The sequence below is a fragment of the Chrysemys picta genome, chromosome 1 (genome assembly GCF_011386835.1).
Source record: "Chrysemys picta bellii isolate R12L10 chromosome 1, ASM1138683v2, whole genome shotgun sequence".
Lineage (NCBI taxonomy): Eukaryota > Metazoa > Chordata > Testudines > Emydidae > Chrysemys > Chrysemys picta.
In genome coordinates, this window is record NC_088791.1 from 7,811,709 (window position 1) to 7,838,278 (window position 26,570).

A 26,570-nucleotide genomic window follows, 5' to 3' on the forward strand; every position below is an offset into this window, starting at 1 on the left:
ATGGTCCATCTCGCCCAGTACCCTGTCTTTGGACCATTGGTCTGACCCATTTTGACGGATAATACTGATGTTTATTTTTAAGTTTTTCTTTTAAAAAAGGATTTTTATTTATTTAAATGTTCATAATTGTGGGAAATTATGGAAGGGCCAGAAAATGGAGGGGGTGGGGTTTTGACAATAACTATTTAATGACAGTAGATGGTGATGTCCAAAAAGTTAAAGTTTTATAACTGTTAAACCATAAACTGTGAATTTCACAGGTCAAAAATATACCAAGTAGAATCATAGAATATCAGGACTGGAAGGGACCTCAGGAGATCATCTAGTCCAACTTGCTGCTCAAAGCAGGACCAATCCCCAGATCCCTAAATGGCCCCCCGTCAAGGATTGAACTCATAACCCTGAGTTTAGGAGGCCAATGCTCAAACCACTGAGCTATCCCTCCCTTAAATCAAACTCTAAGTTCTCAAGCATAATTTTTCTTACTTTGCCTGTTTGTAAATTTTGATTATTATGGACAGAAATATTTGTGTTGGTCTGTGTGTGTACGGTGAAATTAATGTTTCCCGACATTTACCAGTAAAAATCTAGTCCTTCCGAGCCTACATATAGGGATACAAATTTTAAAGTAACTAAGCATCTGCTTGTAACTGTTACTGACCTAATCAGACTCAACCCAACACAGTGTTCATCTCTTCGTTTTACTCTGACTTCCTAATTTCATTTTTTAAAAACAGTTGCCACCTACAGTAGTGTCAGCAATTTGCATCCTCCAAATATATATATTTTTAAATAATACAGCGTTTCAGTGGGTAGCGTCCTGCCATCAAATCCATAACAGACAATCATACACATGGGCATAAAGCAAAAATTCCAAACATACTGTGCAACCCTACCCTATGCAGATCCTTGAAGCACTGAAACTATTAGAATCTATTAATTTTGAGCTGGCAAGAGCAAACCAGGGGTTTCAGAGAAACAATAGAGTTTGCGTTGATGCTTTTTTCATATACATGGTAGAGTATGTGAGAGCTGCCGCAGGTCCATAGTAGAGCTGGTGGGGAATTTTCCGTTAGAATGATTGTCCGACAGAAGAAATCACTTTCTGCAAAGTTAAAATGTTTCCACGGGAGAATTGCCATTTTGGTGGAAAATTTGGATTTGTCCATTGGGAAATGGTTCCCAACTCTGCAGTTCCCCCCACCTCTTGGTGGCCTACCAGCCAGCCTGCTGAGCAGTCAGGACTTCCAGGCCCACAGGGCAAGTTGCCAGGCTGCAGGAGCCGTCCGGCTTCCTGGCTCTGTGGCAGCCCTGCCAGGTGGGCAGCTGGGGAGTCAGTGACCCTGAGATGTATGTTTCATTTTGGACACATTGCAATAGTCCTGCTTCTGGGAATGTTTTAGTGTTTCCAAAACAAAAGATTGCAGGACTTCAATTCTGTGAAAAATGTTGAGGTTTTGGCTTCTCATCCTGACTCAGGATGAAAATGTTTCCAAAACCTCCGTTTTTAGTCCTTTCTTTCCCAGCCAGCTCTACTCCACTGTCTGTCCACTCCGTGTTTGTATCCTGCCATCATCACCACAGCAAGCGGCGCACCTTGCAAACTGTACAACACGCACACAGGATCCCTGTTTCTTTTTGTCCATTCCCCAAAGGGAGGGGGTGTTTTGTTTTGAGTGGTCATTGGGGGAAAGCTAGGAGGAAGCAATAGGTTTCACGTTTCTTTCTGAAAGGCTCCTCTTTTTCCTAGGGCCCTTGGGGGAAAGTTTCATCTTTTATCCTGCTGTGGATGGAAGGTGGAAACAGGTGCACCCTGACTTGCAATCTGAATTCAGACATAACACACAAACCAAGGGAATAAAAGCACAAAAGGTAAGGTGAGGTGAGGTGAGGTGTGTGTGTGTGTGTGGAAGAGCTAGGACAAAGTCTGCAAAAATATGGTAGTGCAGCCATGTGGAAAAACCCTGCACTGGTCCCTTCCCCCAACAGAACAACTAACTTCAGAGACTGAACTACTTTAGTCAATTTCTTTCTTTCTTTGTGTCTTTCACTTGCTGTTCTAACTCCCTTACTCCTCGCTTGAATTTTCCAGTGATTTGGGGGTGGGGATCAGTCAGGGAAGAGGAAGAGTGTTATGGGGTAGGGGATGGATTGTAATACAAGGACGACACAAAATAGCTGGTAATAGTCTCTTTCTTTCCCAAGCTCGGACCCAGACCCGGATCCGAATGACAAAAGGTTAATTAAGAACATGGTCACATGACAGGGATTAGTACCCACTCAGTCCATGTGGCTGTTACATCTGAAAAGAAGCTTTGTTAAGGTGGCAGTGATTTGAGTGCCTATTACCTAGTGAGAAAGTTAGAGTTTAAAAAACTATCCTCCAAACATTAGCTACCCAGGAAAGGCAGAGTCCAGGTTGCACGTCTCAAACAGGGCACCGAGACTGCCTGAACCATATCCCCATAGAGACACCAACCAACCACGGGCCTGATTTGCCACTGCCAGCCACGCAGTGTAGACATTCATACCAGTGCAAATTGAATAGCAAACAGGGAGATCTTCAAAGGTATTTAGCCATGTAACTCCCATTGGTTTCAGTGGAAATTAGGGCCCGGGGCTGTCTCTAACTCTGGGCCCGCAGCACCTTCCATGCTGGGACCCTGACTGCCGCTGGGGCTTCCAGCTGTCCCCCTAATACAAATCACTGATCATGACCATAACTAAAAAGAACCCAGGAGTCCTGGCTTCCCGCTCTGTGCTGCAGGCGCGGGTGAGTGAGTGTTTTGGATTGGTTCCCAGCAGGGATCTGTGCTATGCCGCCACTGCAGTGTGCATTACTCCGGAAAGCAGCCGCAGGGAGGTTTGCAGCTCGGCCCGGGGCCGGCGTGGCCAGCTGGCCTCAGCGATAACAACACCGCATCCCGTGCAAAGCGCCTGGGCAGCGACACAAAACTACAAGTCCCAGAGGCCTTTGCGGCGGCTCTTTGGCCCTTCCCTCGGCTCTGACGCAGGCAGGCTGGGCAGAGAGGTCAGCGAAGCCCCCCAACGCAGGAGCCGCACGCGCGGTGGTCGGGGTCCGGGTCCGCGAGCGGGGGGGAAATCAGCCCCCGCCCCTCAGTGAGCAGGGGCTGCTGGGACTTGTAGTTCGGGGCAGGGCCAGCCGCGGGCCATGGAAGGGTCGCTGGCCAGCGGCTCCAGGCTGGGGGAGATCGGTGAGTGAGTCCTGCTCCCAGTGAGGGGGGAGATTTGGGGGGGCAGCTGTACTCCCAGTGGAGGGGAAAAGGGTGATTTGGGGGCAGGGGGCTTGTTCCCCAGGATAATGGGGGGAGCAATGGGGGGCGCCTGTTTCCATTAGGGGGGTGGTCCCTGCTATCCAGGAGTGGGGGTGCCTGCTTCTGGGGAGGAAGGGGGGAGTGATTTGGGGAGGCCCTGCTCCCTGGGGAAGGAGGGAGAGGAGCCATTGGGGGCTGGGGCTTTGCTCCCTAGAGAGGGCCGGGGTGTCTAGAGAGGAATTTGTGGTGCCCCAAGTAGACGTGTGGGAGTAGGGGAGAGAGCTCCTTCCCCCATGACACGACCTTCTGCAAGACAGGGCTATTTGGAGCAGAATAAAGGACATTGTACGCCCAGGTGCTGCTGCATATGTCACACGCTGCAGGTGGATGGTATGCACCTGCTCCGGGGTGTGGTGGCAGGAGTCGTGGGACAGGTGCAGTAATCTGCAGGGACCTGGGTGTGTAGGCAGCAGGTCGGGTGCCACTGGAGTCAGATAGAGCAGCTGCATTGCACCATTCGGAGCGTCAGCGCTGCCGTGTAGTCGTGCACGTAAGACGACAGTGTGCAGGATTGGTTTTCCAGGAGCTGAACGGTCTGATCTGTGCCCCAAGAATAATCGCCTTTAAACACAGGCAGCTTGCTTGTCTTCCTTGCTTCCCGAATGGCCCATCTCCCCGCTTTCTCACCTCCAGTCCTGCTGCTAGCAAGAGAGGGCTGCTCATTAGCAAACAGCCTGCCCTCTCCTGGGCCAGATTTCCTTCTCCCTTACAGTGATGTAAATCGGGATTAATGCCATGAAACACAAAATATCTTTGCTCCAAGTGGGGGTGAGGAAATGGAGGTCCCAAAAGACTACAGCGTATAAGTGTGCTGTGAAAACACCAACCCTTAATAACAGAAAAGAAGAACCAAGGACTGGGGCAATGATGCACACAAGGTGCAAATGCATCACTTTGCTCCTTTTTGCTGCAATGTTCAGGACTTTGCAGCTTTGCATTTAGCAGAGGCGCTTCAATCCAGTAGCAGCTACAGCTGGAAATTTTTACGGGGGGGGGGGGGGGGGGGTCCAGCCTTTTCCGTGACGTGGGCACCTCCACGGGCAATGTGCGGCACGTCCTCACGTGTACGGGCTGTGCAAGGTCAGGCTGTGCGGTGGGTGCCGTTTTGTGGCCTGCAGAGGTGCCGTGCAACTGCATTTGCGGCCCATGTCCCTGAAGAGGTTGGAGCAGCCTGATACACATTCATTAGAACCCCCTGCGAAGCAGGCTTGCCACTTATCTCACCTTAAATCTCTTCCACCTGCCTGCCCACCCCCAGCACCATGAAGTGATTGCTTCTCAGGGGCTGTGTGGAAGGACATTCCAGCATGGGGCTGATAGAATGGCCTGTCTGTTGGTGCCCTGGTAGTGGCCTTTATGCACACAGCTCCATGCAGGTTATTTCTGCCCTTAGCAGCCGTAATCTGTGGAGGGGCCATATGTGACCATCCTTGGAGATGAGCAAGACTTGCATGAAAACACAGCAGCAGCTGATTGAAGACAAAATTCAAATGAATGCTACTGGCTTGTTTTGCGAGGATTCGGGGGGGTGTCGTCCCTGTTTGCATGGAGGCAGAATGCGCCCTGTTAAAAGGCATCACATCTAGATTGAAAGAGCCCAAGGCTGTTCTGCGTTCGTCACTCACTCTATAAGCAAAATATACTTACGTGGAGACAGTGCCGCTTTTGTTTCATGCAGCAACTGTTTTAATAACAGCAATACTGTGTCATCAGAGAGCACGTTCACACAAGGATTGCAACACGTTTGACAAATAGGAATGAAACTCTGTGCAATAAAACCCCCCAGGATTCCAGCTTTTATACATGGGGTCCCGGTAGCACACAGAAGTGAAAGTGACTTACCCAGGTCTACACACTGAGTCATTAGCAGAGGTGGGACCAAAACCCCAAACTCTTAGTTTCCTAGTCAAGCCACTAGCCCATGCTCGGGCCTCTCCCAGTAAAGTGCGTTGTCTCCAGCCCACAGACTCTCATTCACAGTCTCTCCTTTCTCCCCAGGCTTCTGGGCTGAGAGGACGCCTGTTCACGAAGCAGCCAGGAGGGGAGAGATCCTGCAGCTGCAGGAGCTGATAGCGAATGGTGCCTGCGTAAACCTGGTCACCTACGACTCTATCACTCCCTTGCATGAGGCGAGCCTGCGAGGTCAGACGCAGTGTGTGAAGCTCTTACTTGCAGCAGGGGCCCAGGTTTGTGATAAGTTCGAGTGTCCCTTCCCCTTCCCCCTCCCCCCTAGCCTTTTGCTCTTGATTACCCTTCTAATGGGGAAGTATATAGTGCTACAAATCCAATGAAATAAGTGACATCATGTGTCCCGAAGAGAATAATTTTTTAGCTGCACCGTCCTTGCTATGGGCCAAGCCTTTGCTGAAATCAGTGGGACGTGAGGTGCTTATAGAGTCACGGGAGCGTCTTGCCCTTCTGGATCAGTGCACGTCAGCCGTGCTATCCAAAGTGATCGCTCAGGCCTGGTCTACACTGGGGGGAGGAGGGGGGATCGATCTAAGATACGCAACTTCAGTTACGAGAATAGCGTAGCTGAAGTCGACGTATCTTAGATCAAATTAAAACCACTTACTTCGCGTCCTCACAGCTCTGGATCGACAGCCGCCGCTCCCCCGTCGACTTTGCTTCCGCCTCTCGCCGAACTGCAGTTCAGCAGTCGACGGGAGAGCGATCGGGGATTGATTAATCATGTCTACACTACACGCGATAAATCGATCCCCGATAGATCAATTGCTACCCACCGATCCGGAACCGCTTAGGGTACGTCTACACTACCCACCGGATCGGTGGGTAGTGTAGACATACCCTAAGCGGTCTAGGGAGCAGCAGGAAAAGCAACTGGAGTGGATTCTTTGGCAGGTTTTGTATTTTATTGCTACGTTCCCTTTAATACTCTACTTCCCTTAGCTCTGTTCTGGGAACAAAAGACCTGGTTAACCTTAGAGCGACGGGACCATACTCAAGCTAGGTTGGTGACAATATCCACCGGCTGGTTCCTGCCTTCTGCAGGGTTAGAGAGTGTGTGTTAAAGACCTAGGTAAGAGAGCACTGGCATACAGCTGCCCCTGAGTCAATACTATCTTTCTGCCTTCTAGGTGGATGCCAGGAACATAGATGGCAGCACTCCGCTCTGTGACGCTTGTGCTTCGGGCAGTATTGAATGTGTGAGAGTGCTCCTGTCCCATGGAGCGAAGGTGAATCCTCCGCTCTACACGGCGTCCCCTCTCCATGAAGCCTGCATGAATGGTGAGCCCTTGAGATCCTACATGTATATTCATCGGGCACTCACACCCATGGCAGCTGCAAAGGGCCTGAAATAAGAGTCTGTTGTTCATCAGACTGTAACAGCTGGAAAGCATCTCCTGTCGTCTCTTTTTGTTAAGATTAGTTGTGTGGTGTTAAGGCCCATTGTGTCAGCAGAGATCCCGCTGAAGTCCGAATGAAAAACTTTGCAGGACTGGGCAAATAAAGACATTGTAGGTGTGAGGCAGTTGGACACCGTGTGAACAACACAATAGAAAATCTTAGCTAGGTAGGACAACAACTTCCATTCTTTGTTAATGTAGCCCGGGAGGAGTCCCTCCTTATGTTGGGCCCACCCCATGGCCTCTCTGTTTGTTACACTCCCATCAAAATCAGATTTGAGTCGCGGGAAGGTTGATCTTCCGGTGAAGGTGCTGGACTGGAACTCAAGACCAGCGACCAGTTCCCAGATCTGGCATAGACTCCGCGGGTGACCTTGGCAAAGTCTCTTATTTCCTCTGTGTCTCACTTTCCCCCTCTGTACATTGGGTGTGATAACACTTCCTTCACCCACCCTTTGCCTGTCCTGTGAGATGGTCTGATGTTAGAGGCAGGGGTTGTCTCCCACTGTGAGGTCAGTGGGAGCTTTCAGGTGCTTAGGATTTTTGAAAGCCTGGTGGGTGCTTAAATAGATAATGTTAGGCTCCGAATTTTTGAAATCCTTGGCATGAGCACTCTTATGAACATTCAGCCCGGTTAGATGATTCAGTCCATCCCCCTTGGAGCATATTCTGCCAAAGTTTAGTCCAGTCTAGCTTCAAAGGATTCAAGCAACGGGGCTTCCACCTCTTCCTATGGATGACCGTGCCACTGCCCAATAGATTTAGCCCAACGGGGGAAAAATACACCCAAGCCTTTGTACTTTGCACTTAATGTCCCAAATGTTAATGACACTCTTAGGGTAGGTCTATGCAGCACGGGCTAGCCTACCCGGGTTAGCTAGATCCAACCAGCGTGGATAACAGTACCAGTGAAGACAGCGTAACATGGGCTTCAGCCCAGGTAGTAAAAGCTTGGTGTAGACCCTGGGTACATCCTTGGGTCACAATCCAGCTCTGATGATGCCTGCACTGCGGTGTCTTCGGTGCTATTGTTACTGTACTAGCTGGATTCAAGCTAGCTTCTGAGGCCAAGCTGATACAAAGCACGTGGAAGTTCCCCTCAAAGCCAGGCTGTTTCTCACTGATCGGTTCTCTTTTCAAAGGGAGTTCGGAGTGCGTGCAGCTCCTGATAGATGTCGGTGCGAACCTGGAGGCCCACGATTGCCACTTCGGAACCCCTCTGCACGTAGCCTGTGCCCGAGAGCATCTGGATTGTGTGAAGTTACTGCTCAATGCCGGTACGGCACCCGGAGGTGTTGGTTTCGGCGTACGTAGTACCTAGTGGCAGTGTTTGTGCAACGCTCACCTTGTGTATCTGTTCTTGGGCTCAGCAGAGAAGTGTTTAGAAGTTTATTAATTGACTGAGCCATTGAAATGGACATGATTATGGATATTTCTGTCCTCAGAGTGTCTGCCAGACAAGAATAAATATATACACAAGGGCTTTTCTTCTGGGCAAAGCAATTTACCTAGTTAGCCATTTTCGGAAGGCTTGCAGCGTAGGCAAATTAATATCCATGTCATAAACTCTTCTGTTTAGTTCAGTGGCGTTTAGCTGTTCCTATTCTGTTAATAACCAAACCATTCCAGCCTCCTAGAATAATGTTTCAACTCACTCTTAATAATGATGTTGGATCAATATTGGTAGATTTTTTTTTTTTAAGGTTGGAGATAGAGGAGAGCTGGAAAGGGAGACATATTGGGGTTTGACGTACAACAAAACATGAGGTCCCTGCTGTGATTTGATTGGAGTTACACTAGAGATGGATTCGGCCAGGGGATATTCAAGTAACATTGTGTGTTCCAAGTTTCACATCCAGGTTCCCCGGCCGTAGGAACCAGTGCTAATTCTGAACCAAATCACCAGAGCCAAACACCTCCGAACTTTGTTGATATTGGGATATGGATTCCGACTTTGTGTCTTGGGTCCATCCTTGTCAGGAAGTCATGTGACTCACAGTATCCACCTATCAGTTCAATGGAAAGGGTAATAGGAAGAGGTGGGGGAGTGAGGACACCCTCTGGCTTGAGTTTATCTATTCACACTTTCTTAGCAGAAATGAGAATGAACAAGACTTTGGTACATGGTTGATGGATGCTGAAGGGCACCTAGATCTCCATATCTCAAAATCCCAGCATAACGAGATGTTTCTGTTAAAATGACCAGCACTTAAATAGCTAACAACGTTGACATCAGTAAGTTTAGGATTGAACAACCCACTGAGCAGAACTGGGCAGTTCCTAGCTTGTTTCAGACTGTGTAGATTCAGTGGGATGCATGGGTTACATTCAGAAGCTTATTTTCATAGCTATATCAGCTAAAAATCTCTCTGTAAGGAAAACATATGCCTGCAAAAATACATGGCGTGCTAGCTCTGACTACTGGCTCAAGCCCATTCTATACTTAAAACATAGGTCAAAATAGCTACAGTGCTCAGGGGTGTGAAAAATCCATGTCCCTGAGTGCCGTAGCTATCTGACCTAACCCCCCGTGTAGACTCAGCGAGGTTGACAGACCTACCATCACTTGGGGAGATGGAATTCCTATAGCGATGGAAAAATCCCTTCTGTCACCATAGGGTGCGTCTACACTGCAGGGTTATGCCAATGTAGCTTTGGCGCCATAGCTGTGCCGCTATAGTGTAGACAATCCCTCGGTCTTTCAACTGATTGGTGGAACTTCATTTAGAGGCTTCACAGCAACCGAGTGGTAATTTTCTCAGGTAAGAGATGACTTAACCAGAGTAACGGCGGCTACATCGGGGCCTTCATAAACTCATTTTGTTTATGCTCCCAGGGGCAAATGTGAATGCAGCTAAACTTCACGAGACAGCCCTTCACCACGCAGCCAAAGTGAAAAATGCGGATCTGGTAGAGATGCTGGTTGAGTTTGGAGGAAACATTTATGCCCAGGACAACCGAGGGAAGAAACCATCCGACTACACGTGTAGGAGCAGCCAGACTGCTCAGTGCTTGGAGTACTATGAAAGTAAGTGGGTCTCAGTCCCATCTCCCGCAGCCATGCTAGAACTCATTTCCTCCTCAGCAGGCTGGGTCGTCATCATGGTCCTTTCCGGCCTGAAAATCTGTGCATCTTGTGGCTGCCATTTTCTCCCCATCTCATAATCTGCTTGTTCCTCATGGAACTGGAAAAAGTTCAGAAAAGGGCAACAAAAATGATTGGGGGTTTGGAACAGTTTCCATATGAGGAGAGATTAATAAGACTGGGACTTTTCAGCTTGGAAAAGAGATGACTAAGGGGAGATATTATAGAGGCCTATAAAATCATGACTGGTGTGGAGAAAGTAAATAAGGAAGTGTCATTTACTCCTTCTCATAACACAAGAACTAGGAGTCACCCAATGAAATTAACAGGCAGCAGGCTTAAAACAAACAAAAGGAAGTATTTTTTCACACAATGCACAGTCAACCTGTGGAACTCCTTGCCAGAGGATGTTGTGAAGGCTAAGACTATAACAGGGTTAAAAAAAGAACTAAATAAGTTCATGGAGGATAGCTCCATCAATGGCTATTAGCCAGGATGAGCAGGGATGGTGTCCCTAGCCTCTGTTTGTCAGAAGCTGGGAATGAGTGACAGGGGATGGATCACTTGACGATTACCTGTTCTGGTCATTCCTTCTGGGGCACCTGGCATTGGCCACTGTCGGAAGACAGGATACTGGGCTAGATGGACCTTTGCTCTGACCCAGTATGGCCGCTCTTATGTTCTTATTCTGTTCTCCTGTGTAACAGTCTTTCCTCTAGCTGGGAGACAAGGTGGGTGAGGTAATATCTTTTATTGGTAATATCTTCCATCGGTGGAAGGGAGGCGCTTTTGAGCTTTGCTTAACTCTTCCTCTGGCCTGTGAAGCTAATGCGTTCCTTTGGTGCTCAGCTCACACTGAGGGGGGCAGCTCACGCCTCTTCATTGCTGTGTCCGTCACGTGTCAATTCCATGACCCCTCTTGACCAGGAGTCTGGTGACCCGTCCCAAACGCTGAGTCTCTGCATGGGAACCCGGTGCTGTCCCACATCGAGCTTCCCATGAGAATAGGTTAAAGAGTGTGCACCACGAAGGGCGGAAGAAGAAGAAGTGTGTGTGTTTGTTTCAATCTGAAACACACCTGGATTGGGGCCTGGGAGGCACCTCCTCTAACATAAAAAAGTACAAGAGACTTAAATGGAAAGATTGTGATTTATTTAAAATCCAACATCTGATTCTTTGTTTGAATTGTCTCTCCAAGTGCAACTCTCCCATGCCCACCTTTAAAGGGAACAGATTAGCCTTTCTCTCATTAATATTATTCTCTCTCTCGCTTGCGACCCTAAGCAAGAGGGAATCAGCATTTTGCCCATCCCTAACCTTCCCACAAGATTACAAAGAAGTGGTATGGCCTGCTAGGGAGAGAGCACTTCAAGGTTCTTTCCCTGGAATCCAGTCTCAAAGAACAGGGTAAAGGTTCCTCCCACTTCTCCCAGCTGAATTGTGCCTCTGAGAGCCAGCCCCATGCAGTACTGTCATGCACTCAACAAAGAGAAGAGCCACTGGTCCAGTACCCGCACTCTGAATGATCCTGGAATGGTGCAGTAGGGAATGATGTTGTATTTTTGTGGGTGTGGCGAGCAGGAACTGCTGGCTGGGAGTGTGGGCGTGGTGGTGAGTGAGATTTGAAATTGAGCCGTTACCACCGCTTTTCCTTGCAATGCAACACCCGCCTGGAATCCTGTGAACTTTGTGGATCGCGTCGAGGCCCGGTGTAAGCGGAAACAGCCTCGTGACTTTGATGGAGCTGTGCCGGCTGACCCCTAGACTGAGTTTGGCCTCCATCCACAGGCACCGACTTTTACTTTTCCCTGGGGATGCTGTGCCCTGAGGCCCCGCCCTCACTCCGCCCCTTTCCACAGGCCCCTCCCTCACTCCACCTCCTCACCCAAGGCTTCGCCCTCACTCCGCCTCTTCCCACCCGCTTTTCCCCCAGGCTCCCTCCCACCCACTGCTCACTGGTCTCCACTTTCCCCCAAGTCCCTCCCTGAGCTGCCCCTATTAGCTGATCGGCAGCACCACCGAACAGCTGTGGCTGGTGGGTGGTGAGTGCCTGCTATTTTTTTTCCATGGGTGCTCCAGCCCCAGAGAACCCACAGAATCGGCGCCTATGCCTCCGTTGGTCTGCGAAGTGTTCTGTGCTTGGTAGAATTAAGAGCCTTCCGCGGAACTGGCACAGTGATGCTGCTGATCTTCTTTTATCGTTTCAGAAACACCCCTGAGCTTGTCGCAGCTCTGCCGAGTTAGCCTGCGGAAAGCCACCGGCCAGCAAGGGCTGGCGAAGATTGCCAAGTTAAATATTCCTCTGCCATTAATGAAATACCTCTCATACAACTGACCGAAAGAAGGTGACATTGCAGGACAATCTCGTTAGACCCCACGAGATGAAGTATCTTGTCTCTTTCTCTCTCTCTCCCTCCCTCCCCCATCCCATAAGAAGTCCCTTTAATTTAAGTTAATTGATGTAAATACCATTTCTGAGGCAGCATATTCCCCCCCCCATCCCATCGTGTGACTGAGAGTTTTGACAAAGACAATAATTTAGATCTTGTGTAGATCCAGGCTTTTAGCTAGTAATTAGGGCTGTCAAGCGATTAATTAAAAAAATTAATTGCAATTAATCACAATTAATTTGTTTAATCGCGCTGTTAAACAGTAATAGAATACTATTTATTTAAAATTTTTTAGATATTTTCTACCTTTTCAAATATATTGATTTCAATTACAACACAGAATACAAAGTGTACAGTGCTGACTTTATATTTATTTTTGATTACAAATATTTGCACTGTAAAAACAAAATAAATAGTATATTTCAATTCACCTAATACAAGTACTGTAGTGCAATCTCTTTATCATGAAAGTCAAATTTATAAATGTAGAATTATGTACAAAAAATAACTGCATTAAAAAATAAAACATCAGACTTTAGAGTCTACAAGTCCATTCAGTCCTACTTCAGCCAATCGCTCAGACAAACAAATTTGGTTACAATTTGCAGGATATAATGCTGCCCTCTTCTTCTTTACAATATCACCTGAAAGTGAGAACAGGTGTTCGCATGGCACTGTTATAGCCGGCGTTGCAAGATATTTATGTGCCAGATGCGCTAAAAATTCATATGTCCCTTCATGCTTCAACCACCATTCCAGTCCATGCTGATGACGGGTTCTGCTCGATAACAGTCCAAAGCAGAGTGGGCCGACCCATGTTCATTTTCATCATCAGAGTCAGATGCCACCAGCAGAAGGTTGATTTTCTTTTTTGGTGGTTCGGGTTTTGTAGTTTCTGCATTGGAGTGTTGCTCTTTTAAGACTTCTGAAAGCATGCTCCACACCTCATCCCTTCAGATTTTGGATGGTACTTCAGATTCTTAAACCTTATGTCGAGTGCTGTAGCTAATTTTAGAAATCTCACATTGGTACCTTCTTTGCGTTTTGTCAAATCTGCTGTGAAAGTGTTCTTAAAACAAACAACATGTGCTGGGTCACCATACAAGACTGCTATAACATGAAATATATGGCAGAGTGCGGGTAAAACAGAGCAGGAGACAGACAATTCTCCCCCCAGGAGTTCAGTCACACATTTAATTAATGCATTATTTTTTTAACGAGCATCATCAGCATGGAAGCATGTCCTCTGGAATGGTGGCCGAAGCATGAAGGGGTATCCGAATTTTTAGCATATCTGGCACGTAAATACCTTGCAGCGCCGGCTACAAAAGTGCCATGTGAACGCCTGTTCTCCCTTTCAGGTGACATTGTAAATAAGAAGCAGGCAGCAGGATTTCCCGTAAATGTAAACAAACTTGTTTTTCTTAGCAATTGGCTGAACAAGAAGTAGGACTGAGTGGACTTGTTAGTCTGTAAAGTTTTACACTGTTTTGTTTTTGAGTGCAGTTATGTAACAAAAAAAATCTACATTTGTAAATTACACTTTCCTGATAGAGATTGCACTACAGTACTTGTATGAGGTGAATTGAAAAATACTATTTCTTTTTTATAGTGCAAATATTTGTAATAAAAAATAAATATGAAGTGAGCACTGTACACTTTGTATTCTGTGTTGTAACTGAAATCAATATATTTGAAAATGTAGAAAAGCATCCAAAATATTTAGTACATTTCAATTGGTATTCTGTTGTTTAACAGTGCAATTAATTACGATGAATTTTTTTAATCGCGATTAATTTTTTTGAGTTAATCATGTGAGTTAACTGTGGTTAATCAACAACCCTACTAGTAATCTTTTTACACTAGAGATCCTGCCAGACCGCTACCCCCATTGGGTCTACTCTACAATGCCTTGTGTTCCTGAAGGGGTAATGGCTAATCACAAAGACAGAAGGGGATAATTATCTGGGTGCCCTAATTAGACACAAATTTCACTTTTAGGCCAGAGGCTGTCAGCAGGCCCCCCAAGTCATGCAATGCAACCCTCCGCAGGCCTCATCCAAAGCCCATCAAAATCCCTGGGTGTCTTTCCAGTGACTTCACTGGATCAGCCCTCATGATTTTGGAGGTGCGGCCTACTGAGAGAACAACCAATCCCAGCATGCAGTGCTCCATCTTGATCTGAGCAACCAGTCTGATGGCAGCTGCAGCCATCTCAATTTGATGTAAACGTAGTTGCAGCCCACCGGTTCTGGCAGGTGACCAGTGCAGCAGCGGTGTTGGGCAATATCTGGGCACCCCGTCTGCAGGCCAGATTTTATCCTCAGAGGAGCACTTTGCACGACCACTGTACAGTCTGTTAACAAATCCATTCGTGCACCAGTGACCAGAGGCGCCGACTTTGAGAGGTCCTGGGGGGGTGCTTGACCCCCAACCCCCACCCCCACTCCAACCCTTCCCCCAAGTCCCCACCCTGCCTTTTCCCCCCCTGTTCCCCTCTTTCTCCCCCCCCCAGCGCCTCCTGCACGCCGCCGAACAGCTGATCACTGGCGGGCAGGAGGTGCAGGGGGAGGAGTTGATCAGTGGGGCCCGCCAGGGGGCAGGAGCTTCTGAGGGGGGGAGGAGGAGGAGCTGGCTGCCACTGGGTGATGAACACCCACTTTTTTTTTTTTCCGGGGGTGCTCCAGTTGGTGCCTATGCAGAGACACGGATGCACCGATGAGCTCTGAATAGGCTTTTCAGATTTTTCACTCTGAGGTGGCCTTTTGTTTCAGCTGCTCCTTTAGAGGTTTGCCCTGTCACAGCTACGGGGTCTGGTCCCCTGCCTTAGAGCTGCATATTGTCAGTGTTGAATTCCTCTGTTCTTTACAAACTTTCACAGCGTCCTTTTGATATTGAATCCTTCTGGGTGAGGTTAGATTAGAAGCAGAGCTTAGTCTCCCTTAACATGTGAGATTTCACTGACCTGAAGGCAGCGGGCCACTTTAGTGGGTACCGGGGATCTAGTCTCCTTGATGCGTGTGTGGTAAGTCTTAACACATTGAGATGAGACTAAAACCCGTCCTCTTCATGGTACTGGGGTCGTGGAACCTTCTAAGGGTGTCTAACATGGCCTAAAACTAGATCAGTGGTTCTCAAACGCTGTCACGTGGTGGACTGCCACTTAAAATCTTATAGCTTACTGCCCCCGTCCCCCACCGATCAACCTTAATCTTACACTTTCCCTGTTGCAACTGTAGTGCTATGCTACATGGGGGAAAATAGTATTAGGGCAGTGTTCAGGAGATGAGATGAAAATATTTTCAGTGTAAAGGCGACCTACAAATGATTTTTTTAAACTTTGGGTTCATGCCCCCCACTTTTTTTTTTTCCTGCTGCATGGTATATAAAGAGAGCCTGAAGGGTTTTTCTTGTATATATAATTCTGCTTGGATTTTTACATTGGAAATATCAAGTTTGCCAGGTTTTGCTGGAGGCTTTGGGAGGTCTTAGAGAGGTGTTTTGTGGGCTCTTTTGCCTTCATTGGAGGGACAAGGGAGTTGAGTCTTTAACAAAAGCTTCCTGTATCCGAAATGTGAATTAGTCATTGGAGTTCGACAGGTGTCAAGAACACTAAACGAAAACCACTGTTTTCATCAGTCTGGCTCAAAATCCCTCCCCATCTCAGCAGCTCAGTTTTCACTCTTGTCCCATTTCACTAGTTCTCCAGTCACCACAGGTCTTCCAGCTCCGACAGGACCGGAATTTCCAATATAAAAAAATCAAGCAGAAACAAACAAATCCCTTTCACGTCCTCTTTATTTTCCCCTTTGCAGGTCACCTCCAGTAGGGGTGCCACTGCTTGGTTATGTGTCTCTTCTATTTTATCTGCGCTGTTCATTTCCTCTCCCGGGCCTTCTGGGAACTTGGCCTCGGCCTCTCTCATCCTATTTGATCATAGTTGAGTGTACGCCAAAAAGGGAGCCAATAAAGACTTATCAATAGACCCAAGCTCCTTTGCAGAACCCAGCTGGGCACAGGGCTCCAAAGGAGATCTGTCAGGGATACCCAGATGTGCACAAAACACGCTTCTTAGGGGAAGGCGGGACTGCTGCTTGTTCCAGCTTGCATGCTGCACCACTGTGATGCAAAGCAGCTCCCTGGGCCGCCTGGAAGTGCTTTGAGAACCACTAAACTAGGAGACAATCTGTAGTTGTTGACCTGTTTGTAATGGTGCTGAGTCAGGCACTCTTGGAGATGGGCTCAGGGTGATAACCATTGGTGACCTAGCTGTTTGAGATAGCATTGACCTGAAGAGGAAAGGGCTTGTACTCAGGAATCGCTAGGCGAGATTCTCTGGCCTGGGTTATGCAGAGGTCAGACTAGAGATGATCATAATAATGGTTCCTTCTGGGCTTGGAATCTATGAATCTACCTGCAAGTGGCAGTAGGGCAAGCTAATTGAACCAATCCCAGGTAAACAAGAAGCTGCAGAAGATGTCTTTTTATTCCCCCAGCTCAGGACGGCCCCAAAACAAGGGGAAGTGAGATGGACTCAGAACTCCATCGTCCGTCACAGTCCGGTCCCTTCGCTAACTATCCGCTAGTGAGAGCGCCTGAGCAACGACGGCACCAGGCGTAAAGAACAAGATAGAGACTGCCCGGCAGATGTCTGAGCTGGTCACCCTGACCTTGGGAGCTCTCGCTCATTGCCTGATACCTAGCCTGGCTGGCTGCATGTGATGGCAGCCTGCAATAATAATACCTAGCTCTTTATAGAGGGCTTTTCAGCAGTAGATCTCAAAGTGCTTTAGCATTATCCCCATTTTACAGATGGGGGAACTGAGGCACAGAGGGGTGAAGGGACTTGCCCAAAATCACCCTGCAGCCTAGTGGCAGGGCCGGGAACACAAGTCTTCTGCGTATTCTACTGCCATTTCAACAATGGCTGAAGTGACTCCTGATTTTGTAAAGAGCTTTGGGGCAAAAGATGCAAGCGAAATGTCCACTATTAAGTCTTTTCCAAGTCTCCTTGGCTGGGTCTGTTTAGGTTACACCCGTAGCTTTAAAAACAACAAGGAGTCCAGTGGCACCTTAAAGCCCAATGGGGGAGGGCTAGTTCAGTGGTTTGAGCATTGCCCTGTTAAACCCAGGGTTGTGAGTTCAATCCTTGAGGGGGCCACTTGAGGATCTGCGGCAAAATCAGTACTTGGTCCTGTTAGTGAATGCAGGGGGCTGGACTCAATGACCTTTCAGGGTCCCCTCCAGTTCTAGGAGATGGGATATCTCCATTAACTATTATTTATTTGGGCATAAGTTTTCGTGGGTAAAACACCTCCCTTCCTCAGATCTGAAGAAGTGGGGGTTTTTTACCCACGAAAGCTTGTGCCCAAATAAATCGGTTCGTCTTTAAGGTGCCACCGGACTCCTCGTTGTTTTTGTGGACACAGACTAACACGGCCACCCCCTGATGCTTGACCCGGAGCTTTGTTTTCATGCAGGGTTTGATCATTTAACTTCCTTTGCTTTTGTTGGTGATTAGGAATGTGCAATCAAAGCGCACGTCCAGTGCAAATAAAATCAACCCCTAAAACCAGCTCTTGCTCCGTCCGTCCCTTTCAACCCGTGCCAGGGAAGGAAGAGATGAATTTGCAAATGCAGCTCAGCTTTCCACTCCTCCTCCCCACTTCTGTGCCCCACTCCCTGCTGCACCCCACCCTGCCTTGCAGAGCCGTCTTTACAGGGAGAGGCCCAAAGAAAACCCCTCCAATCCAAACACCACTTGTGCTTCGGGAAAGTCCAGCTCCAGATATGGCTCAGCTCTGTCTCTCTTTTACAATTAGCACCTCTTGAGAATCCTCCGGATTGTGTTGCTGGCTGCTGCTCGCCGGGTGTATTAGCATTGGCTCGCAGTGCAGGCATTTGATCACAGCAGCTTCCCTCTAACTATGTCAAGTTGCTCCAATGAAAACAAGGTGTTGCCTGGATTTTGTGCCTGTAAAAACCTTGCAGGACTGAGGAATTAACTGTTTGTAGCACAGCCCTGTTCTTTTTCCAGTCTTGAGGGCTTGCACAGGAAGGAGAATCGACCGCTGAATCTCATTGCTAGTTGTATTAAGACGTTGAGAGCTCAGGTGGGAGAGGAGGTGTCAAATGCAAACAAGAATAATTTAAACCTTAGAATTCAGGTAAATGTGTACAAGCAGCCTCAACCAGCAAGTCCCCTTGCAGGCTTTGGGTGGTCATTGGATCCTAAAATCTGCCCTTGTCTAAAAGTGCAAGACAAAGATGGAGGAACCTTTCTGAGGGAGGGGCGGTTGCTCGTGGGAGCATGATGCGGGATGGTGTTGGTGGGGGGAACCGAGGGGAGAGACTCATGACCAGGGAAGTGTGGTTTGCACGTTCCTTCTCTATTGTAAAGAGCCAAGGTGTGTGTAGGGTGTAATATCTTCTATTGAACCAACTTCTGCGGGTGAGAGAGAGAGTCGCGTTCGAGCTACACGCAGCTCTTCTTCCGGTCTCTGCTGGAGTGAATAGGACCAGGCTCTTAAATAAGCCTAGGGCGAATTTCTGCCCTGAAGGGACACTGCAGTCAGTGCTAACCACTGCAGGACCGGGTGGCTGCCGGAGGATGGGGAGAGTGTGACTGGAGCGTACTTTGCTCTTAGCGGCACAGGGAGCACGAGGGCTTGGCCTGATGCACCAAACCGAGCGACTCGCCGTGCTGCAGAGGCGTGTGATTGCTGCCCTCAGCACCTGCTCCGCTGGAATACTGCTCAGCGTTCAGCGAGGGGGTGTGTGTATTGACAGAGACAAGCCAGGGCCCGATCAAAGCCGGCTGAAGTCGATGGGAATGTTGCTGGCGCTTCCAGCGGGCTTTGGAAAAACACGTGACACATACAGCAGGGGGGAGCCAGTGCAAAATGGAACCTTCCCCTCTCACGGGCTGCTCCGGTAGCCCACAGCTTCTCAAAGTCTCTTCCCTCGGTTCCCCCCCAACACCATCCCCCATCATGCTCCCACGAGCAACCTGCCCCTCCCTCAGAAAGGTTCCTCCATCTTTGTCTTGCATTTCTAGACAAGGGCAGATTTTAGGATCCAATGACCACCCAAAGCCTGCAAGGGGACTTGCTGGTTGAGGCCGCTTGTACACATTTACCTGAATTCTAAGGTTTCAATTATTCTTGTTTGCATTTGACACCTCCTCTCCCACCTGAGCTCTCAACGTCTTACTACAACTAGCAATGAGATTCAGCGGTCGAGTCTCCTTCCTGTGCAAGCCCCAAGACTGGAAAAATAACAGGGATAGCTCAGTGGTTTGCACATTGGCCTGCTAAACCCAGGGTTGGGAGTTCAATCCTTGAGGGGGCCACTTAGGGTTCTGGGGCAAAATTAGTACTTGGTCCTGCTAGAGAAGGTCGGGGACTGGACTCAATGACCTTGCAGGGTCCCTTCCAGCTCTATGAGATAGGTATATCTTCATTAAAAGAAAAAAAGCATGAATGGATTCGGTCCTTGTGACCCCCTCTGGGAAGTATTCTCCCCATTTTAGCTGGGGAGTTGAGGCCCAATGAGATTAAGGCTCCTCAGAGGCATTTCGGCTCCTGCCTCAGTGTCAATGGGAGTTAGGTGCCTGGGCACCTTTGAGGCACAGGGCCCATGTGACGTGCCCAATGTCACAGGGTGGCTGAGGCAGGAATTGAACCTGAGCCCCAGTCTAGTGACCTACCCGCTAGGCCGCCCTTCCTGCCTCCCAGCCCTCTAGGATGCCGAGCCTCCCAGGGGCTCGGTATTCGGGGGATCGAGGGTGCTCGTCCTGTTGCAGAATTGAGCTCGCAGCCTCTTACGTGAGGGTTTCACTCTAGCCTGAATTGTCTTGAAACAAGGCGGGACGCCTCCCCCCATGCCCGCCCCTATCGGTGGAGTTTGACTGTGTCTCTGCCAGCGGGCTGGGCTGTAGGCTGAGCTCCCACCGGGATTTGTGGCAAATGCTCCCAGGGGAAACACGTGACCTGTCCTGTCTGTCAGGTGCCGCTTCAATGGCCCGGTTCTGGAGCTTACACCCAATGTCCCCGTCAGAGCGGGCTCCGAAGCAGTAACGAGTCTGCCCCACAGCCAGACCTACTGGGCGAAGCTGATTCGCAGCGGGTGCCGGCTTTGGATCAGACGTGTGCTGAGTCGTGACCGGACATGTGCGTGCCCTTGTGTTCGTAACCCTCTGCATGCCACTGCAGGAACCAAGGCAGCATAATGCTCCCACGACAACGCCGCCTTTCCTCTGGCAGAGCTTGCTCGGCTCTGCAACGCTGCTTCCTTTCCCCGGCCTCTCCTCCTTTCCCCCATCGCCTCTTTCACCTCCTCGCCCCCGGCGCCTCCAGATGCTCTGAAAGCTCCTCGGCTGTATAGGGCAGGAACGCTGCCAAGACTCCCCTTGCTGCCCCTCCTCCCGCCAGCCTGTCCAAAACACTCCTGCCCCCCTTCCCAAATTTCCTGTGCCCCCGGTCTGGGCCTCATGGGCCTTGTGCTCAGTAGGCCCCTGCCAGGCACACAAGCAATGAATGTTTGCTGGGTCTGTGGCAGCACCTCCTCGGTGGGATTTGGGGCAGGGGGTTGTAACTTCCAGCCCAGCAGTTTGCCGATGGCCGCGGTCTCTCTGGCAAGGGGTCTCCGTCTAGCCCCCAGCCTGGGTTCAGTAAGTCGTGTGTGGCACATCTCAGGCTCTGCGTTATTATTTTGTCGCCTTGGTCTGTGGGGAATCTCCCATCCCTCACTGCCCCATGTCACCGAGTGATAATCAAACAGAATCAACCTACGTTAACCAAAGCTAGCTCTCCGGACCAACTCAGCAGCCATTTCCAAAGCCTCGGCTAATTGGTTCCAGGGCGCCGTCTGTCCTGTGGATTGTCCCCTTGCTCAAGGAGCTTTTATTTTTCCGGCGTTCGCTCTTAACTCAATCCAGCTGGCAAAGCTTTTCTTTCTGAGTGTGTCCTGACATTTGCTGCTTTATCCCTTAAGCCAGTCTTCCAGTGAAAGAAGTGTAGCTGTACCCTGACTGGGCTGGGTTATACACCTCATACGAGCTGCTGGGACCTGCTTTATAGCGGTGATGCATGCTCCTGAAATGTCCTGGCTGTTCATAGGTGAGCAATTTGTGCAGTATCCCATCGCACTCTTCCAACTTGTCCAAAGTTTTCCTTCTGTTTAGGGTGCTCATGTACACAGAGTGGCCATTGCGTCTGAAACATGTTGCTACAACTCTGGCACTGTATCCTGTAGGAGAGGAAATCTTTACCTCTGCCACTGGCTTGCTGGGCGAGCTCGGGCTGGTTATTTCACGGCTCCGTGCCTCAGTTTCCCCAGCTGAGAAAGGATGTTATGATGCAGTGGGGGAGGTCCAGGTTGGATATTAGGAAACACTATTTCACTAGGAGGGTGGTGAAGCACTGGAATGGGTTACCTAGGGAGGTGGTGGAATCTCCTTCCTTAGAGGTTTTTAAGGTCAGGCTTGACAAAGCCCTGGCTGGGGTGATTTAGTTGGGAATTGGTCCTGCTTTGAGCAGGGGGTCGGACTAGATGACCTCCTGAGGTCCCTTCCAACCCTGATATTCTATGATTCTATGATTCTATGCCTTGTTACTGCAGTGGCACTGACTTTCTTTGTAAAGGGCTTTGAGATCTATGCAGAAAAACACTGTGTAAGAGCTAGGTATTATCATGCAAAGTCAAGAAAGCTGGAGAATGGAGACTGATGGTATCTAGCCAACATGAGGGTGAGGCGCCTGGGTGTACCAGGCCTCTCCCTCGCTGGGTTAAAATCAGTAACACTTCCATGGATGCTTTTAACTGTTTGCGTTTTGGACCTGATTTGTTTCAATCAAATACACAAAATAAAGAAGAAAAAGGGCCACCTGGACAAACGTTGCTAGCTCCAGGCTGAGCAATCTCCGTTGAAGAAAGCCTTTCAAGTTTTCCAGATATGTATGTAATAAAACATCCTCTGATGTCAGTGCCGAAGAAGAAGGTGTGATGTGTTTTTCAGTAGAAAAGCAAGAACTGAATTCATGATCTGCACGTTCAGGCGATGCGTGCATGGAGAGACATACGTTAGTCTGGGCAAGCTGCCGGAGGAAAATATATAGCAAAGCTACTCCCAGCTGGCTAGACATGAAGCTTTAGATGTATCTTGCTGTAATAGAGCGGGGTCTAAACTAAACAACTGGACCCAACACTCCCAAAAACTTTGGGGAAGTTTGGACACAGTTCTCGAGGCTAGGAGCAACCTCTGCTCACAGCGAATAGGGCTTGCTACACGTGAGTCCCGTTGAGGTTGATGCATGAGAGTCAGTTTTTCTCAGTATGAGGTGGGATGGTTGAATATGATCCTGAGGTTGGACCTAGTTTTTGTATTAAATAAACATCTGGAAAGGTGGTTTTTTTAAAAGCTGCTGCCAGGTTTTGTAGACATCAGAGTGGGAAAAACGTGTGGTTCTCCAAGGCCCCGGTGTCCTGTTTCCAAGGTCCTTACGGGTGCTTTATTATAGGAACAAAGAGAGTCTGCAGCCTGTGGCGCGAGGTTATGACGGGGGAGAGCTGGAACAGTTCCTGGACCGCTCCCCTAAGTGCTGCTGCGTTGTACTGCTGCCTGCCCTCTTAGTGCCAAGGCCACCCCTCTAGCAACACGGAGACAGACCCAGACACGGCTACTGAAACAATCGATTGCGGGGCTTGGGCTCTGCAGTTTTAACTCTTAGCAGAAAAGCCTGTGTGTGTGTGCACGTGTGTGCGCGCGTGTATGTGTGTACATGCCCGTGTGTGTGTGTGTGTGTGTGCGTGCAGCACATGTGCGTGCGTGTGTGTGGGTGCATTCATGTGTGCATGTATATGCGTGTGTGCATGAATGTGTGCATGTGTATGTATGAGTGTGTGAGTGGGTGCATGTAAGTGTGTGCATGGGTATGAGTGTGTGCATGCACATGTGTGTGCGCATGTATATGCATGTGCGCATGAGTGTGTGCGTGCATTCATATGCATGAGTGTGTGCATGGGTATGTGTATATGAGTGTGTGCATGGGTGTGTTTGTGCATATGAGTGAGTGAATGCATGTGCATGTGAGTGTGTGCATGTGTGTGTGTGTGTGCGTATGAGTGAATGTGTGTGTGTGTACAAGTGTGTGCATGTGCGTCTGTGAGTGTGTCTGCGTGCATAGGCTTGTGTGTGTGTGTGTGTGTGTGTTGAGGGATCAGGAGGAAAATTCAGCCTAGGCTGGCTGGTCTCTATCGCCAGCCCCCTGCAGCTCTTCCTCCTCTCTCTCTCCCCTCAGGACCCTCCATCTCCTAGTTCCTAAGTCTTCCTCCCCTTACGGTCAGGCTCTGGCCCCTGGCCTACAATCCTGCCCGCACTCACTCCTGCCCCACACCCCTCTGGAACAGGAGATAGAAGCCCCAGAGGGAATGAACAGATCAGGTAATCATCAAGTGATCCATCCCCTGTTGTCCATTCCCAGCTTCTGGCAAACAGAGGCTAGGGACACCATCCCTGCCCATCCTGGCTAATAACCGTTGATGGAGCTATCCTCCATGAATTTATCTAGTTCTTTTTTGAACCCTGTTATAGTCTTGGCCTTCACAACATCCTCTGGCAAGGAGTTCCACAGGTTGACTGTGTGTTGTATGAAAAAAATACTTCCTTTAGTTTGTTTTAAACCTGCTGCCTATTAATTTCATTGGCTGACTCCTAGTTCTTGTGTTATGGTTCAGGGCTCAGCAGCCCTGGGGGTGGCTTCTGATTCAGAATCACAGTAATGTTGGGCTGGAAGGGACCTTGAGAAGTCATCAAGTCCATCCCCCTGCGCTGCGGCAGATCCAAATAACCCTAGCCACCCCTGACAGGTGCTTGTCCAGCCTGTTCTTAAAAATCTTCCGTGATGGGGATTCCACAACCTCCCTTGGAAGCCTGTTCCAGAGCTTAACTACCCTTATAGTTAGGAAGTTTTCCCTAATATATAACCTAAATTGCCCTTGCTGCAGATTAAGCCCATTACAGCTTGCCCTTATGTCTTATATTCCTAAAATCTCATGCTTCAGGGCTTCAGCCAGACACCTGTAGAGGTCAGGAAGGGAACTTTCTCCTCACAATGTGGTCTGGCTTTTGCGAGGAGAACATTTTCTCCTCATAGTGTATTCAGGCTTTTATTGTTCTTCTTCTGAACCAACATGGCTGGAGAGGAGACCCTAGACATGGTGGGCCGGCGCTCTGAGTTAGTACCAAGCATTCTCTTTCTCAGGTGTCTAGCTGATGGGTCCTGCTCATGTGCTCATGGTCTAACCGTTCATCGTATTCAGGGTCAGGAAAGAATTTTCCCCCGAGTCAGATTGGCTGGGACCTTGGGGAGAGAGGGGGGAGTTCACTTTCCTCTGCAGCATGGGCTGCGGGTCACTTGTGTATCTCATTTAATCAATTCCCTGCCATTGCAGGGCCCTCTGGCGTCGGTGCACCTTGGTGCTGCCTGTTCGCTGCCTGTGGCACAGAATAGCTCTGTCCTTAGAGGCAGGGGCGGAAGAATTGCAGGGATGGGGCAGCGGTCCATATTGAAATCCAAGCACCCCAGCACCAGATGGAGATACGGAGCCTGTATGCCTCTGGAGCCCCAGCACTTTCTACCCACGACATATTCTGCACCAAACGGCGCATTCCTCAGACCTGCGCCCCCTGTTCATTGCTGCCACACTGAGGGTGACAGACTGTGTCGAGGAAGCCATAATCAGTGCAGTCTTGTGAACTTGTGAAGGGCCGGGGTGTGGCGGGACTGAAAGAGCAACATTTGCTGCTTCTGGTTTATTAAAAAACATGTGAGACAGGAAAGAAGCAGCTGTTTCTCCTTCTTGTCTTTGCATGGGGCGCAGGAGGTGTCCGGGCAGCGGGGAGTGGAGGTGTCAGGGTGTCAGGGATAGAAAGGGGAGGGGTGGATGCTCTGCATGAGGAGTAGGGGGAGATCGGGGTGTTAGGGATAGGAGACAGGAGGTGGGTGCTTTGCTTGGGGAGTGGGGGAGTTGGGGTGTCAGGGATGGGGGGCTAGGGGTAGGTGCACTGCCTGGGGCACTATAGACACTTGGCTGGGGCAGACAGGGGCAGCTGGCTCCAGGCTGGGAAGGGGAGGTCTCGGCGGTTCATGTCTCTGTCGCTGAGGGTAGCTGCTCCTGGCCCCAACCTGATCCCCTGCCCCCCCCCCCCCAGTTTCTGCCTGCTCCTGGGTCAAGAGTGGCCACTCTAGCCCCAGCATGTCCTGTTGTCATCCAAGAACGAAGCATCGGAGTGAAAACATGGATCAGTTCCCGCACTATTTCCCTTATGGGGAGGCCGAGCCCCATCCCCTGTCCTGGTCCTGTGACCGCTGCTCTGAGGGCTGTAATGCCTTGGTCCAATCAGGCTTGTATGAGCTCTGCATTAGTCACATTTCGAACAGTCCTACATTAAGGTGAACGAGTACCTTTCAGTGTGCATTGGCATGGTCCATGCGGGCCAGTGAGCATGTGACGCCCTTGTGCATGCTAGAATTAACACTCCCTAGTGTGGCCTAATGCACAGTGTAGACGAGCCCTAATTCTGGTTGTTGGGGTGGGTGAGAGGTGCTGCGTAGTGGTGGTGGCCGGTGAGATACAGAAGGTCAGATTAGCTGATCTAATGGTCCCTTCTGGCCTTAGACTCCATGCCCAGGGAGCCCAGCCTGTCCAGGAGAATGAGCCCATGACATGTCTGCTCTACGGCTCCCATGTGGTACCACCGCAGCATTTCCGAATCGAAATATTTCAGGATTTAATTTTTTTGGAGGGTGAAAAGTCAAAAATTTCTATTGGAAAAAATGATGGCCCATATTCCAATTAGCTTCAATCTCCAGCAGCCTTGAGGAGGCCAAATGCAGCTGCCCCCAACTTTTTAACAAAAGAAACATAAGCGCAGCATTCATGTCCCTCACAGATTTTTTTTCTCCCTGCAGAATAATAGATTCTGCTGGGAAGGCACTGCAATTACACCTTTTGCCCACCAGGGGCTTCTGTGGTGCCAGAAGAGTGGGCACTGGCTCACCACTGGAGCAGCCAGCCATGGAGAGGGAGGGGGCACTTTGGCCTTGTCACCCCACTTCTACAATGGTTCCGGGGCCCTTGATCTGAGGGCCAATGTCCTTGATAGTGGAGGATGTTATAAGGGAGGCAAGTTCTGCAGTGTAGCTTTCTCTTCCTACCAGCAACACCTCTGCTTTGCCTGGGATCCCCTTAAGCGGCTTCTCTTCAGCCACATGCTGATCTCTGCCGAGCACTGGGCAACCAGGGAAACTAAACTTTGTACAGGGTTTTCTTGGGTTGTAAAAATTCTTTGTGCTGTTTTTGAACTGTGTCTGCTCCAGGGTAACACACT

General features: G+C 49.4%; 1 protein-coding gene across 3 annotated transcripts; it reads left to right on the plus strand.

Moving 5' to 3' along the window:
* The first annotated feature begins 3,007 nt into the window (after positions 1-3,007).
* On the plus strand, positions 3,008-24,650 carry ASB13 (ankyrin repeat and SOCS box containing 13). Of its 3 annotated transcripts, none has more exons than XM_005311844.5 (7): positions 3,008-3,215; positions 5,334-5,521; positions 6,434-6,584; positions 7,846-7,980; positions 9,540-9,731; positions 11,996-12,133; positions 16,675-17,753. In XM_005311844.5, the coding sequence occupies exons 1-6, from the start codon at positions 3,173-3,175 to the stop codon at positions 12,121-12,123; spliced, it is 837 nt and encodes a 278-aa protein (XP_005311901.1). In that variant the 5' UTR covers positions 3,008-3,172; the 3' UTR covers positions 12,124-12,133; positions 16,675-17,753. The 3 variants fall into 3 exon arrangements, with proteins under 3 accessions (XP_005311901.1, XP_042715426.1, XP_005311902.1); XM_042859492.2 differs by lacking the exon at positions 16,675-17,753 and adding an exon at positions 24,632-24,650 and having other exon boundaries at positions 3,038-3,215; XM_005311845.5 differs by having other exon boundaries at positions 3,038-3,215; positions 16,680-17,753.
* The last annotated feature ends 1,920 nt before the right edge of the window (positions 24,651-26,570 follow it).

Excerpts from the sequence above, each read along its gene's own strand:
- ASB13 (XM_005311844.5), top strand. The coding sequence starts at position 3,173 with ATGGAAGGGTCGCTGGCCAGCGGCTCCAGGCTGGGGGAGATCG. Across the intron at positions 5,522-6,433 it reads TACTTGCAGCAGGGGCCCAG|GTGGATGCCAGGAACATAGA; the intron begins GTTTGTGATAAG and ends TCTGCCTTCTAG. Across the intron at positions 6,585-7,845 it reads CCATGAAGCCTGCATGAATG|GGAGTTCGGAGTGCGTGCAG; the intron begins GTGAGCCCTTGA and ends CTCTTTTCAAAG.